Source organism: Humulus lupulus, chromosome 1, assembly GCF_963169125.1.
Source record: "Humulus lupulus chromosome 1, drHumLupu1.1, whole genome shotgun sequence".
In the NCBI taxonomy this organism is placed as follows: domain Eukaryota; kingdom Viridiplantae; phylum Streptophyta; class Magnoliopsida; order Rosales; family Cannabaceae; genus Humulus; species Humulus lupulus.
Genome location: NC_084793.1, coordinates 80,393,370 through 80,410,239, shown reverse-complemented (window position 1 = coordinate 80,410,239; position 16,870 = coordinate 80,393,370). Strand labels below are relative to the sequence as shown.

The window sequence follows — 16,870 nt, the reverse complement described above, 5'->3', positions numbered from 1 at the left end:
GAGAGGATAATGAAGAATGTGGTAATTCCTGCTAACACAACTAAACAGCAAGCACAACTACAAACTAATGCTAAATGTTAGCAATAATTAAAACTGATGCACAAGAACACAGAAATACCAATCAAACAGTCGAATGCTAAAGTATTGCTACAGCAATTATCTCAGCAAAACAGAAAAGAAAATAAAGCAAGAAACACAAACAGTTTTATACTGGTTCGGCCAAATGGTAGTTCCTACTTTCAGTTTCTCCCCTTTATTGATCTTGATACAATGTGTATACAACTCTTGATTACAGCAGCTCAATCTCTCAATGATCAAAACACCATGATCATGAACAAATACAAAAAAATACTCTCAGGAAAACTTTTGCCTCTCAAAACACTTCAGAACAAGAAAAGTGATTCTTGTTCAGACTTTAATCTCCTTAGCTATGATTCAGTATGAATCAATCTCACTAACTCATCATACTCTGTACTCCAAAGAGTTCTAACCATCGGTTTAAATAGAGAGCAAAAGACTAATCTAACCCGAGACTATTAACTAACTTAACCACCTTAACTATATTAACATTAACTTTTATATAGTTAAGACTTCTTGTTTCTTTTATGTGGATTACAAATACCACAAAGAATTTATGGCTTGAGATAACTAAGTTGAGGCGATCTTTGGAAGAATCCAGGTATACCCTTTACCATTCAATTACTAAAGAGAAAACTACAACATTTTTAAAAACAATTCTATCTGTTCACATCTTTCTATGCCCCTTGGAGTTTCTTTTTGGTGTTTTCTATTACTTAACATCAGCTCTATGCCCAGGTCAGAAACCGATTGCAGAGTCTTACAGAGAAACAAGCTCAAATTATTGAAGAAAACAAGTTATACATCAAGGAGTTAGAGGAAAGACAGAGAATTGTTTTTAAAAATGAGTTTAATGTATACAATTAGAAGAAACAAAAATGCATGCACTTACTTGCTGGGTAGAGGTGTACTTCGGAGCTGCTTGATTAACTGAGAGAGAGTGATCGGACGGGAGAGGCACTGACTGAGAGAACCGAGAGAGACCCTTGGCTATGCTGACTGAGAGAACCGAGATGCGGGTGGGAGAGGCGCTGGGTTCGTCTGGGTTCCTCTGAGAGAGATTCACAGTGAGCGGGTGGGAGAGGCACTGGGTTCGTCGGCGCTGGGTTCGTCTGGGTTCGTCTGAGAGTGATTTACAGTGAGCGGGTGGGAGAGGCACTGGGTTCGTCTGGGTTCCTCTGAGAGAGGGATTCACAGTGAGTGGGTGGGAGAGGCGAGTTCGTCTGGGTTCCTTTGAGAGAGAGATGGATTATGCTATGGAGTGCAAATGGAGAAAATGGGAGAGACGGGTAACGTGGGAAGAGAGAGACAGACGGGAATGAGGGAGGGGAAATGGGTTTTTCTTTGTCTTTTCCTTTTTCAATTAAGCTGTTTTGACAAAAAAAAAGAACAACAATAAGCGCCAATAATGAAATAATACTCCCACCAATTAAATGAATAGTGTGCTGTATAGATTATGTAACTTTTTAATAGCGTTTTTTTAATAATGTCCAAATGCAATGCTATTAATGAAGCTTTTTCTTGTAGTGTCCCTCTAGCCATGTGGCGATAGGGTCACCAGGGTTTAACTGATAAGTGATCCTTTCATAAGTTTGACCAGGATAGGTGTATGGTGAATAGTCACCAACATAACCTTCCTCATGACCATAGAGTCATAACCCTGGAACATCGTTCCCTAGCCATGTGACAACAGTCACCGGGGCCTTATGCCCTGGCTCTGAGTAATAATTTTAGACTAGCCAAGCGCTTATAAGTTCATCGACCCTAGGGTCGGTCCAGCATTAATGCCATAGAGCCATTCAATGCTGATATCGATTAGATCTAATCTTCATTTGGCTCGGCGTTCATGATGCTATGCCATTTCTGACTCTTAGGTCAGTGTCTCTGACTAGTCAGTGCCATATACAGATAAACAATATTTGCTAGCATTCAACATGCAATCCATGTCCACATTTATCAATCAACATGCCTCAATACAAACACGCATGTCACATATACTCAGGGTGCAGTTTTCTTACCTCTGGTTCGAGTGAAAATTAATATAAGAACGACCCTTGAGAACGATCAATCTTTTAACTCCTTGATGGTCACTTGGTCATAACCAAAATATAGGATTCATCAATGAAAATGATAACAAAGGGTCCCAAACCAAAACCTAGCCTCCGAGACATCGAATCCTACTAAACCGGGTAGTAGGATTGATCCCGAGGCCTAAGGCTTGAATCCCCAAGCTAAAAACTCATTTCTGGCCAAAAATACCCTATGGGCCACAACCCTCCCTAGCCGCGCCGCAGCTCACCCCTCAGACAGAGGTGACCTTTCCCTGCCAACCAACGTAGGTCGTGGCTCACCAAAGCCATGCCGCGACTCATTATGCAAAACAGCAAGGAACCAGACTTTTCTCCCTTGCGTTCTCCTTGAAACCAACCCTTCAAACCAGTCCCAAACATCAACCTAACACCCAATTCAACCCCAAAACTTCATCTACAACTCACCCTCATCAAAACCCAAGTTAAACACCACCCAAACTTCCATTAATTCCAACTATCCACCAAGAAATTACAAACTGAAAACTTAAACCAAAACAGAGTAAAACCATAAACTAATGGCTAAAACTCACCTCAAACTTGAGATTAAACCCCCTTCAATGGATGAACCAAGTCTACAAACTCCAATCCTTGATTTCCTAGCTTGACTCCTCAATTTGGGCTCAAAAACTCCAAAGGAAGACAAAGAGAAGGTGATGTACGGGAAGGAGAATTCTTACTCTGTTTTGTTCTGTTCTTCTACAGCCAACTAAAGTCCCATATAAACCCAAGCCAAATGACCTAAATGCCCCTAGGTCACTTAAGGTTTCTAAAATCATCCCAAGGGTAAAATTGGTGTTTTCCACTTATCTCGTTAATCATAATTAACGCTTTCCAATTCCCGCTAATCTCAATATTCCCAAATACCAAATATTCTTATCCCGTTACCCTCTAATTCCCAATAACGCTCTATTCACCAAAACACCCCGAGACTCACCCCGAGCCCCGAGCTTAAGCCTGTTATGACCAAACCGATAATTTATATTTAAAGATCGTCTCATGCCGAATAACTCGAACCAATCCACATTATAATGTGGCCTCACAATATATCATTGACATGCAAACAAATATACAATTATGCCCTCAACGGGCCAAATTACCGAAATACCCCTGTAAATAAATGTGGACCCACGTGCATGCATTTAACATCATATTATAATATAATTCTCATAAACATGCATATATTCATTTAATGGCATAATTAAACAAGTATGGCCCTCCCGGCCTACTATTCCCGCCATTAAACACATAGGAGAATTCGGGGCATTACACAAAGATGATTAGAAGTTCAATCTTGCTTCGTGTCCTTGTCCTATACAATCTATTTTGTATATGACAACCCTATCTCTTTGTTTTAACTACACGTAATAGCATGAATAAACTGTTATGTCTTAAATAGGAGATAAGTTGTGCACATAATCTTGATTAAATAAAGCTTGCACTTTATTTAGCAATTGAAGAAAATTTTAATTATTATTTTTAATTAAATCCTTGTGTATAAATATATACATATATATACTTAATTCAAGAGTACATTAAATAATTTTGGATTTTTTCTAGATAAATGACATGTAATTTAAATCAAATACAAGTTTGAGTAAAAATCATTATCGTTATTTAAATACTCAATAAATACTTAACCTCTGATGTCATCTCTATTGGGTTGCGACTCATCCCTCTACTTGGGCTCTTAATCCCCACTGGCTTTTTCGAATTGGTCCAGATGTTCTTATACTAGTAGACTTAAGCATGGCTCCCTAAATGGTAGATCACCGACCTCCCATGGGTCATGCTCGATGCTTGGCCTCCATCCTCTGATCTTGCACCGTAAGAGGCTCAAGGTTTGGGTTCAGATCGTCCTACCTCCTCATTATACGATGTATGTTTATCCCTTGCCACTTGACCTAATCTACTCCTACTTGCTCATGATCGAGCAATATAAGACTAGGTTCTTGTCCTCAATCTTTCTTCTGCTCGAGCTACATTTTTTGGTCCACTCATATTCCTTTCCACTTGAGAATACTCTTCCTTCCTACATAAAGATATATTTGACAATTAGTGTCGATGCTCGAGTCCTAGGATTTAGACTTTAGCCATTGATCAGGATGTGTTGTAGGATGTCTTCCAAGGATTCTTTAGTTTCCACTTGTGTAGTTGCCATTTTCCTTTGATATTCTTTGTTTTCAATGATGGCTTGTGGTAACTCTGCTATTGTGCGACCATCTCAGGCCTGGCTCCCATAGGTCGTACGTTCACGTTTCACATGATAATAACACAATTACATAGTACATATATCCAGTTACAGGGAGCCATAGTCCCAAACACAGCCACATGGGTGCAGTTTTCTTACCTCGAATTCTGAGAGGGGGATACAGAATGGTCCCCAGCACAATCCTCAGTCTTGAGCCTTAGCGATAAACCTACTTGCAGTGTCAATGGGTAACCATCAATTTCTAATCCAAATATATACTTAGGGGACAAATATTAATCACTAGGACCATGAATTCTACTAAACTGGGTAGTAGAATTCATCCCAAGCACCTAGGTTTGAATTCCCGAGCCTCCCCGAGCCTTAAACCTTATTTCCCCTTAATTACCCAATTAGGGTCGCGGCCTACCCTCCTCCGAGTCGCGGCGCACCTGACAAACAGAGGTCCCCTAGCCTCAAAAACTCATGCGGGCCGCAGCGCCTGAAGAACAGCCCACGACCCAAGCCCCTAAACCCAGAAAATCCTCCATTTCTTATCATTTCTCCTCGAGCCTAACCTTAATTCACACCCCAAAACAATAACCAAACCATAATTTAATCCCAGAATTCCCACCCTTTTGGTCCAAACATTATACCCAACTTATGATCAATACTACAAGAAAAAATACTTTCAAAAAGACCGAAAAACTATTATCAAATATATACCATAACACTTTTTGATGTGTTAAGGAAAGCGGTGTTATAGTAGGTCGGAGCTCTTTGCATAACACTTTTTCATTGTTAAAGACATGTGTTATGGTATAGCCTACGATAACACTTTTGTTGTGTTATTTTAATAGTTAGATAAGTATTTCATTATGCTATTTATAAGTAGATTATATAACACTTTTTTGTACCTATAAAGTAGTGTTATGATACACTTTATAATAACACACTTTCTACATTATAGAAAATAGTTTGCATAACATAATTTTATGATTATAAACCAGTGTTATTGTAAAAGATACAATAACACATTTTTTGTATTATTCTAATATTTGGATAAGCTTGAATTATTATTATATAAACTTGTGCATTATAATTATTTTTTATTTCTTTAATTGAAACCCACTTCATTTAATATACTTAAGACACCCTTAATATTGTACAAATATATTTTTGAGTACCAATTATATGGTTCATAACACATAACCAAATAATTGTGTCAAAATACATTCAAGATTATCTAAAAAATAATCCAAAAGTCTTAAGATATTCAACACTATCTAATTAACATAAACAAAACATTCTCACAATAGTCAACAAAATAATCTTAAACAGTTGCACATTCAAAAGTAAAGGTAGGAATTCATGATCTTCCAAATGTCAGCACACCAAAGCCTTCCAAATCAGATTTTCATTTGCACTTGACTTGTTGAATCTGGTAAATAAAACATAAAAGAAAAACTAATGAGGTCATGAAATATCATATCATTCATCTAATATAATCAATAATGCTATCATAATCTTGGATTGCATATCATTCATACTTCCGTGCCTCTTTCAATTAATAATTAAGTTAATTAACTTTGCAATGCCTCTCGCCAATTCGATCCACAACCTAAAGAATATAATCAATACCTAAAAGATTAATACAAAATTAAAATTAAATGATACAATAAAACCATAAAATTTATGAAATTACTTGTTACAAGTCTTAAAATCATATACTATATTCATTAATGGTTCAAACTTAACATAAAGAAACATATTCCAACTCAAATGTCCAAAAAAATCATCATTTTTATAATCATCATCATTTCCACTCATTCTATCTTAAATTCAGCTACTAAAAAACTAAAATAAACAATATTTCAGCAACTTAAAAACAATATGTAACAAAAAAATATAAACAAAAGACAATCACAAATGCAAAGCCAAGGACAATCACAAATGCGAATACAAAAGCAATGGAAATTCCCTCTGATTTCTCTTTCCAAGAACAAAAAAGAATTCTATCAAGCTTTATAATGTATTTCCAAACTCAAAAAAGTCAAGGACCCAATTTAATTGAATAAAGAAATCAAATCCCTTTTATAAAGAATAAACTAAGCAACATTGATGATATAATTGTTTCACAAGTACTATTTTTCTCTACTGTATGCACACAAAACTTGATAGAATTATGGTAAGAAATCATTTATTTAGAAAGCTCATTCAATAGAAAAATCATAACAACAATTTAAATGCAGATAATTCTCTTACCCAAAACTCTTTAAGAATGAAAGAACATTCTCTTTGAGTCAGAAAATTTCAACAGAAGAGAAAGTGTCCAGCACATGTAGTCTCTTAGCATTTTTCATAATTCAATCATGCGCCATTAAATTTAAAAGAGTTAATCACAAAATAGAATCAGGTCTTGCTTTAAAATCTTTCCACATGTTTTATGGAAAAGTATTAAAATAAGAACTTTAAGTGGTAATTACTTCACTTTGTTGTAGTGATTATCTACACTTTATTGTTAAATTATGTAGTTTTAAAAAAAAATGCATATCTAGTATTACACACAGAAACCAACATTTAATTCGAAACTCAACCATTTGTTTTTCCTCAATAACCAAAAGCTCATCATGTGGAAATCTATAATAGACAAAAAGCTAGAAATCTTAAGTTGCTAACCATGGCCAGTAGGCCCAATACCAACACTAAATATCAACATACGAAAGATTCTTATAAAAAATCACTAAATTTTATTATGTTATCAAGTCTATCACTAGCCTAAACTATTCCTCGATCCCATACTTCAAAAAAACAATTTTGAGTTTACTAAACATTGTTTATAATTAGTCATCCAACATAAAAAGTTGAAAATTGCAGCAGTGAAAGAAGCTATAAAAACAAAGGAAACCAAAGCACATGCATATCTAGAATTATCAAAGGAAGTACAACATCAGAAGCAAACCTAAATGTACCATCAGAAGCAAGAGAAATGGTAGACATAACAACATCAATAAAACTAGAAGCAGAATAGAACAAGTCTGGCTTTCCTTTTCTAGCTAATTACTGCAACAAGCTACAACACCAACACAAACCAGCCAAAAAATAAATGTTGCGAGCAGGACTTTGAGAGAGTTCAAAAAACCCTTAATAAACACAAGAAAATGGTTCAGTTTTTCCCCTAAACAAAAAGGTCTCTTCATACAACCAGCAGTAAATGTTCATTTTTTTGTCAAAATAATTGTTCCTTAACTTTACTGGAATTGCATTTATACATCAATAAAAGAAAAAAGCAGCAAGTAATCAGTCGATTCCAAAAATTAAGAAAAATGGAAAGCCATAACTTTTAAAGAAAACCCATAAATGAAATGCTTTTACTCATTTAAAATAGTAATTAGCTCATGCATGAACAAATTCCAAACACGTTAATGAACATGCAATGGTACAAATGCATATGTAAAAACACATATATTTGCACCTAACTTCAACTTTCATGTGCATGTTACCAACGTATAAACCAGCACCAGCTATTATCCAATGTTGCAGATCTACCTGAAACATCCTAGACTGAGAAACCCAATTCAAGTTTCCATGTATTTCTATTTACGAGTTTAACTGCATATCATGTTCATTGGTCCATAATTTTTGTCAAACTAAGTAACCAACCTCCTAACCTATCCACACAGAATGTTCCAATGTTAAATCGACAATAAAAATTTCAAAGATCACAATCCTAAAAAGGAAATGAATTAATGAAATCAGTTCATTTAATTCAATCCCTGAATTTTCTGGGTGAACAAACATGTCATAGCCTTTAAAGAGTTTATCTTGGATTGTGCTTGTGAAGCCATCAAACTTGTGGACACACTTTTGACTATAAAACTAAATGGATGGCCTTCCCCTAAAATGTCTCTTTTGAAACATGCAAAAGGTCAAGTTCTAAATGCAAATGAATAGTTATAATTGTTTCAAAGAGGAAAAATATATACAAATGGTCATAGACTCATGTGAATAAAATTAGAATGCAATCAGTACAACACCCTCTGAAACTATAAAAGCTCACAAATAAATGAATGTTAAGAAAGAAAATTACAACAGCTGGTAGAAACTACTTTCAATCAAATAATAAAAGAAATGAGCTTCCAACTAATACCCGAGATAACCCATCATCAGAGAAACTCTCCAAACAGTATTCTCCCTTCCTATACCATATGGACTTATGTCAGATCCTATAGACACAATCAAAAGTACGACAAAATTAGTATCATTCAATGACCCAAGCAGCATCCATCGATAGAACAGATGTATTAAGACTATCTTGTTTGTGTTAAGATTTGTTGTTCTATGTTCTAACAAAGGTTAATTTGAGAAGAAGGAAGTACACGTACGATTCATTCCTCAAAATAGTTGCATGCTAACATAATTTCAACATAAAAAATAATTCACATGCATGTGCTTGGTTCAAGTAATAAAATCAGACCTTGATCTGAGACTAAGGATGTAGTCATTACCGGATATAAAATAAAAATCGAACATCCCAATGTTACTAGAAAAGAAAAAAAGTAGTCTTGTCCCTTATATTTCTTCTGCATATAAAAGAATGGAAGATTAGCCAACCTAAAAACATATACTTGCATACTTCCTGTGTATATAACATACATCCAAAGCTACTTAAGAATTCTTTGGCTCAAACTGTCAAAGCCACAAGATTTAACAACAACCAAAGAATTATTAATTTATTAAGAGATGTAAAAGTTGATATTCAAAAATAGAAAGTGTAATACATCTAAAACATATTGAAAATAATATCACTGGAATTGTAACCCAAAATAGCACTTCTTAACTACACAGCCAGATACAAGGTTGGCTTTTTAAGCAACAAACATATACTAAATGGTGATCAAAATAATAAAATGTATAATATATCTTACCATAACATGTATCTGAGTAGGAAAACTGACATATTTGAAGGCCTGCAAAAAAAAAAGTCTAGTTACTTGAATGTATCAATAGTATAAAAATTAAATAAGCTTACAATTGAAAAACTTTGCAACCACACGTCTCATATCAGCTAGACTTGAACGCTGAAAATGAAGACAGCTAACCTCATTTTGGCATGTTGAAGTTAATATGTTAGATACTGATACAAGGCAGTACTTATAAACTGGAGCAACTGGATCCAAGGATTTTTTACTTGCCTAAGAAACAAAAACCAAGAACATGAATGTTCTAGTTAATAGTAGTTCTATTGTGGTTCAGAACTCTGTACCGAATACAGATATGGCCCAGAAAAATGGGATGAAAATTCAACCAGAAAAGTAATGAGTACCCAAAGTTGAAAATATAATAACAGTACTTACCAATTTAAAATCAAATCCCAAATCCAAAAAATAATTTAGATTCTTTGAGAATTATCATCAAACGCCTGGTATGCAACATTTTCATAAGCACTTTCTTTTCAAATACCAAAAAGCATAGCAGAAATAAAATCACTACTAAGATACCAAAATGAATTAAAAAAAACTAAAGCTTGAGAAGATGAGATTTTCAGATAACCAGAACTAGACTAGTTAGAATCTTACATCCATTACTGGGGGAAGAAACCTAAATAATTAAATAATTAAAAAGAAACTAAGATATACCCAATTACATTTGATTAAAATGGAAAGTAATCAAGATATAATATAGAATTTGTAAATAATTTTGACTGAACTCACCTCACCTCACCTAACCAAGAGAAGAGATAACAATTTCAGTCTAGTCTACCACCATGAGCAGAATAGAGAAGGTCCCAACGTCTTGTGGTCTACAGTGAGACACGATCAGAGCATCAGCATCAGACATACCATAAACAACATGACATAGGCATTATTTGAAGTAAACAACTAAATTATTGCCAAGAGAAAAGAAGCACAGGACTGTGTAATTAACAAATTCCATAATGCTAACCTTCACAAGATCTCCTAGCTCCTCGCTACATTCTAACTTGTCTTCTGCTAGCCAATTTTCCAACAAATTATTCTTGTTCTGGTTCACAACAAGACATGATAGTTCCAATGACTCGAAAGCATTAAGCATTCCTCTGGTCAAGAGAGTACCAAAATACTGCAAAAGGGGTGGTGTTTGCCCAGTTTGTACAGGAACACTCTGCAACAATAAGAATAAGAATTAATTACTAATCATAAAGGTTCATCATAACTTAAAAGTACTGTATGCCATAAAAAGGATGTGTGAACTTGTATCTTTTGTTAAAGCCAATAATATCCAATTTCACTTCTATTCGAGCTGCCTGATACTTTGTCTTTTTCCAAGTAATTGACTGGTACTTTTATCTCAATTAGGTTCATAAATTTCCAATTGTTTAAAAATTATAGAAACAACCATTTGAAATTGGTCTCTGATCCCTATGTAACGACCCAGATTTTCAAGACTCGATAATGCAGAAATATAAATGTTTTCATTTAAAAAAATGTCTCAAAAACCCGTATAGAAAATAACTTTTTAAAAAGTTGTATGGCCATACTTAACATTTAGTTACAAACATATTTTATAAAGAGTAGAGTAAGCCTAGTTTAGGAAAATTACACAACATTTCCAAAAATAAAACGGCTTCCCAAAAGGTCGGTCCACATGTACATTTGCAAGGAAGACTCCAGCGCTCACTGCTCTGCCTTGCCCTTGCTCTTACCTACAACATGAAACAACTAGGTAAGCGAAAACGCTTAGTAAGATCAACTTTCAAACAAAAGCATGTAGAGAATTAGGGTTCCAGACCCTACACAATCAATTTCAAGAATGTTAAAGCGTCCTGGCAAACTTATGGTCATGCCTGATAACCAATGATAAATTATATTCATAAGTAGATAAAATCATGCACTCAGAAAATCTCAGAACAAGCAGATATATTATATCACAACTATATATTATCAACAATTATATCCATGCACTCAGAAAATCCCAGAGCAAGCAGATATATTATATCACAACTATATCTTATCAACAAATATATCCTTGCACTCAGAACATCCCAGAGCAAGCAGATATATTATATCACAATATAATTCAAGACCAACACTCTACAATTTCCAACAATTCAGGTGTAACGCGCCCTCCAACATAATTGCTAATCTGTAAAAGAGAACCGAGTCTCCACACTAAGATCTAGCCAATAAATATCCTCATCAAGGGTAACTATCATGTTACCTAGGGCATCGCTACTTATCCAAGAATGTAATCCAATTTACACGGTTTTACGGAGACTTCTATGTTAATCAGTGGTGCTGGTGAGCAGTTGCCCCTAAGGTGTTCAGCCTCACTCAATCTTGGCAACCCCTAGTATCTCTAAGCACTCTCACTGAATGGCCAATATTCACGGCTACTATCCAGGAATAACTTATCAGAGCACTTGCTCGGATTCTAACCGTCCAATGATTAAGTAAGCATGAGGGCCCCTAGGTTTAACCAGCTTATCCTCATCTCATGGTCACTCGTCGCGGTAATGAACCAAACATAAATAAAATCAAGCAGTCTGACGGGGATCAGCCGTCTAGGATATGACGGACATCTATCGTTCATATTTTCTAACTCAGCACCCACTAGACTAACGTCTCTAAGCAACTTTCTACGACAAGGTATATATGTGCATGTATCCCTATACTAACATACAATACAATAATTGTTTCATGTTGCAGCCATACAATATAAGTTGACTTACTTGGAGTCCTTAGCGCTCAGCAGGTTTTCACCCTGCAACGTTCAGTCCAGTTACGCTTAGCCAATACTGTAGTTATCCATACAGTATACTCGGATTAATTATGGCACTCATAATTCATTATTATTATTTTGGGCAGTTTGGTCATAAAAATTATTTGTAAGGATTTATGATCCTTTTTTGGTTTTAAACCTATTAAGGAAATTCATACAAAATATTTGAGACTAAACCATAAGTCTCAGGGAGACCTATCCTATGGTCTCGATGTTAGGAGTGTGTCCTAAAAGCATGTAAAGACATTTGATTTTCTATGAATAAATAAATACAATAGTTTATTATTATTGTTATATTTAGATTGTTAAATTATTATTTGAATAATTTTGTAAATATCAGAAAAATTCCATATTCATTATTGGGGGTGTGATCTTGTATTAGTACGAGAGAATTAAGATCACATGAATGAATAAAAATAGTCAACAACAACAAATTAAAGTTATGGAATTCTTTAATTGGAGTTGTAAGTACGGTTTACTGAGTATCATAATGATACAAATAATCTAGATTCGGATTATTGATGTGGTAAGACATCTCGGTAAAGGTGCTTTATATAATATGATTATATATGACATGGACCAATATGAATTAAAGTCTTTATCCAAAAACCATTTAACAATAAAGACTTGTAATTCATATCATAACTGATGATCATTTATAGATCAACCTAAATCTTGAGTATTCATGAACTCATGTTCATGTTTATTAAATCTTTTGATTCACTCGTTAAGGTCTCTTCAAAGAATGAGGCTAATGACTTTTGTTTTGGAGATTTAATATCATGGATGGTTGGGAACATGTATCAACAATACGGAATCTAATCTTTCCTAATGGATCGTATATTAGTTCCCTTAAGGGTTAATTCTGGAACTGAATGATTTTGAGCTCAAATCTATAATTAGATTATAGATTAATTATTCACTAGTGAATTAATGGTACTTAAGGAATAAGAAGTAAATTAGAAAGGTTAAATGGTAATTCTTCCATTCTAATTTATGAACTAATTAATTAGAGGGTTGAACTATTGTAAGATGATTATATCAATGGACGACTTAAGGAAAAGATTTCTGTAAAAGTATATCTATAACATAAATAGTGCAATTCTGAATTTATAGTGGAGTAATATCAGAATTAATAAATTAATTATTATAATTAAAGAGTTTAATTATTTAGTTTCAATTTATTGGAGCTTAATGGTATAGGTCCATGGTCCCCGAAATGGCTCAAACAATCACTGTCAAAGGCAAATACAAAAATGGGCAAAAAGGACTTATGTGATAAGTAAAATATTTTTCTATGTATCAAACATAATTATTGATTAATTATGTGTAATTAATTAATTAAGAATTAATTAATTATTTGATTTATCAGAAATATAATTAATTTTGAATTAATTTATTTTTGGGATTTTTGGTACTTAAATAATAATAAAAATTGGGAAAAATCACATGTCTGCACATGCATGTGGTACACGTGTGGCACAGTGCACAGGCACTGTGCCACACGCATAAGAGATGGATTGAGTCTCTTGATTCCACAATTTTAGTTATTTAAATATTAAATAAATAATGAGATATTTTAATATGATTAAAATATTATTATTTAAACAAAAATCTGATAACTGATCAGTTATTTTGAATTTGTTTAAAATAACAAATATTTTAATATATTGGATATTATTAAATATGGGATATCAGTTTTCACAGAACGTAAGTTTTCAGGGATAGAAAAATATCTAGGATTCTCTCAGAGAAAGAGAACAGTGACAAAAACAAAGGTCATTGTTCTTCACAAAACCTAGGTCCAAACTTTATCAGATCTCATGTGTTGAGAACGTCTGATAAATAGTTATTGCCTATTATTTGTATAGCGAGCCCACACTCGTTCTTTGTGTGACTGAGAACATTTTGGAAGATCTTGGTGTGAGATCTCAAGGATTCAGCCATACGAAAATATAGCAGCAAGGAAGGACCTGAGGTAATTTTTCTATTCTTGTCCTTGATTCAATATATATATGAGTGTGAAGAAGTAGATCTAGAAATCATATGGGATTAATCTGACAATTTGATTGTTGTTCCGCTGCGCATAATCTCTGATTTGATCAATAAAAACCAACACTCGATACCTAGGCTCGGGTATCACAATAGTATTTTCCCACAATCCGCTAAAAAACTTATTCTTTAAATGTATCGCTATTAATCCGCACTTTCGACAAGTCGGTTAAAATATGTAAGATTTTAGTCGGTATTATATCCAGAAAATACTAATAAATTCCTTAATTATTTTTAAAGAAAATAAACTCTTAATTTTTCCCTTTTAAATTTTCTTAAGGTTTTAATCTCTAAAAAACCATTTTAAGAAAATTGCCTAATTTGTCTTAATTAGGAAAACCGTTAAAAATTTCCCATCTTGACTGATTAATTTTCTAAAATTAATTAATCAATTTTACTTACTAGAAAAATAATTCATTTAATTATTTTCTCAAAATATAGGGTTTTAAACCCTCTTTTAATTTATTAACTATTAATAACTTAAATCTCTTATTTTTAAAAAGAATAAAAACTCTTTAATAAAAATAATTCATTTAAACTCAAAGGGGTAATTTTAGTGAAAATATGTTTTCAAGACTTACCAATTTATATCTTGAAATAAGAAAAATTTTACTTTTTACCTTATGTTCCAAAATCTCATTTTTATACTAAGTGTGAAAAGCCTATTTTTCATATTTTTAACTACATATTTCGTTAGTTCATAACATGAAATTTACTTACCCAATTGTTACCAAAATTTCCCTATTCCATTTAGGTCTTTGTAAAATCTTAGGTCAAAATGAGCATTTTTTATTGGTGAAATCATTTTCCAACAATGAGGTAAAAATGACCTTATTTTCAAGTCCTTATTTTTTTCCAAACTTTGACAGTTAATAACTTTCAAACCGTTCAATATTTTCTTACCAAATTTTACAATGGAATACTAGGTTATTACAACAATATTTCCACAAAATTTTAGAAAAAACCAGGTTCATTTTCCCTATACAGTGGCTGTCCAAACTTGGTTCCGAAAATAAGAATACGAAAAAAAATTTATATCCACATGGCTGGCCACCTATCCTAAAATACTCATTTATAATATATATATATATATTTTTAATGGTGAATAATTAATTCATGAGAAGAGAAGAAAAGTCCAAATTGACTTTTGATACCTTTTTCACTCTTATTAACTTTTAATCACCAAACTTAACATTAATTAATTAAATTAAATGTCTCTCACATTTAATTTAATTAATCACACAATAAAATTTAACATAAGGTCCATTCATGGAATAAAATTTCTCATTTCGGTAAAATTAGGCATTTAACACAAAATGCCCTAAAATTTCCATTTTTCCTTAGGTTTATTATTTTTGACCAAAATTTAATTTTTATGAATGTATTTTATGCCCAAAATATATTTTCCATAGCTTTTCATTTTATTTTCCGAGATTTTTACCCGATCAGGGTTTTAGTGTCGGTCTAGGACCGAAAGTCTTATCTTGACTTTTAAAATCACAAAATTCATATTTTGGCTAGCAATAACTCATGGAATATTTCCAAACAAAATATAATATTATTTAAAATAATATTCTTAACCCAGGGAAAAATCTCGACCCGAGTCGTTTAAAAGTACCCGAAAACGCAGGACGTTACACCCTAGCCCTCTAAACAAGAGGAAATAGCCATTTTGACAGGCATCCCATAGTAACAAACTGCCACAATATGGAATGCCACGTTCTGTATCATTGACAGAGAGTTTGTCTATTCTACAGTCTACACAACCTGAATTTGAGAATTACTTTAAATATACATAGTAACAAGTTACAGAATAACTTGACACCAACATGACAACAAAAGCAAAGTGGAAAAACCTGAAATTTGGCAACTGTATCAGGAGTATGAAGAATTCCTTGTGGAGACTCAGCATCTTCTTTATACTTCATTTGCGCAAACAGTTCATGGAATCACTGGACAACTTGAAATCATTCACGGAATATTAATTTGTGATGAACCAACAAAAGGATGTAAAAATTATTCATCAAGACAGAAAGAAAGGAATAAATTTCTGATTGAGATTCTAGACCTATCAAACATTTTTGTCTTTTTTAATAAAGGGGGTGAATTAAATAATACTAAGCTAACCTAGTTGGGAACCAAGATCTATAACATGCAGCTTTGATGTAATTTGGCCAGCATTAAATGTCTTTGTTGCAAAGCAAATGAGAGTAGAAGGATTCTCATTCCCGGGAACCTGTATAAATTCGACAATCAATCAACAAATATGCATATATGATATGCATATTAAGTGCGATCAAAAACAAGAGAATTAAGAGAGATAAAGAGAGGGAGAAGTTAATTTATGCACTTTAAATTGTGCAAAAGCAGCAGCATGAGCTTCCAGAGCTTGACTTCTCTGTTGTTCCACTGAAAAGAGTTGCATATTCCCTTTGACCAGATTTTTCCTCTGCAAACAAAGCAGAGAAATAAATCAAGTACAAGAAATAGGACAATTAAAGCTCAGAGTCTGCCAAGCAATCAATAAGGTATTAAAGCATGTTACAGAAAAATTCAAAAGGACCATTTGGACAAGGCTCTTTGGCACTAACTAGTTACAGGAGAAGTTGTCCCTTCTATTCCAACTACATGGATTACATCATTACAAATGTAACATATAAATACCAAGATCATCAAATATATTGGCTTGATGAGGATTTCCCTA

The 16,870-nt window shown here is 33.4% G+C and overlaps 1 protein-coding gene across 1 annotated transcript; it reads right to left on the bottom strand.

Moving 5' to 3' along the window:
• Positions 1-10,102: 10,102 nt before the first annotated feature.
• Positions 10,103-16,103, bottom strand: LOC133817230 (clathrin heavy chain 2-like). The gene is made up of 3 exons (XM_062249689.1): positions 16,023-16,103; positions 10,300-10,497; positions 10,103-10,156 (listed from the first exon to the last, which is right to left on the bottom strand). Exons 1-3 carry the CDS (start codon positions 16,092-16,094, stop codon positions 10,103-10,105), a joined length of 324 nt encoding a protein of 107 aa, XP_062105673.1. The 5' UTR covers positions 16,095-16,103.
• Positions 16,104-16,870: the final 767 nt, after the last annotated feature.

What these genes read in the sequence shown, in the direction of transcription:
- LOC133817230 (XM_062249689.1), bottom strand. Translation starts at nt 16,094, where the DNA reads ATGAAGTATAAAGAAGATGCTGAGTCTCCACAAGGAATTCTTCATACT. An exon ending in ATACAGTTGCCAAATTTCAG is followed by an intron (nt 10,498 to 16,022) that starts GTTTTTCCACTT and finishes TTATTGTTGCAG; the next exon opens with AGTGTTCCTGTACAAACTGG. An exon ending in AGCTAGGAGATCTTGTGAAG is followed by an intron (nt 10,157 to 10,299) that starts GTTAGCATTATG and finishes GTCTCACTGTAG; the next exon opens with ACCACAAGACGTTGGGACCT.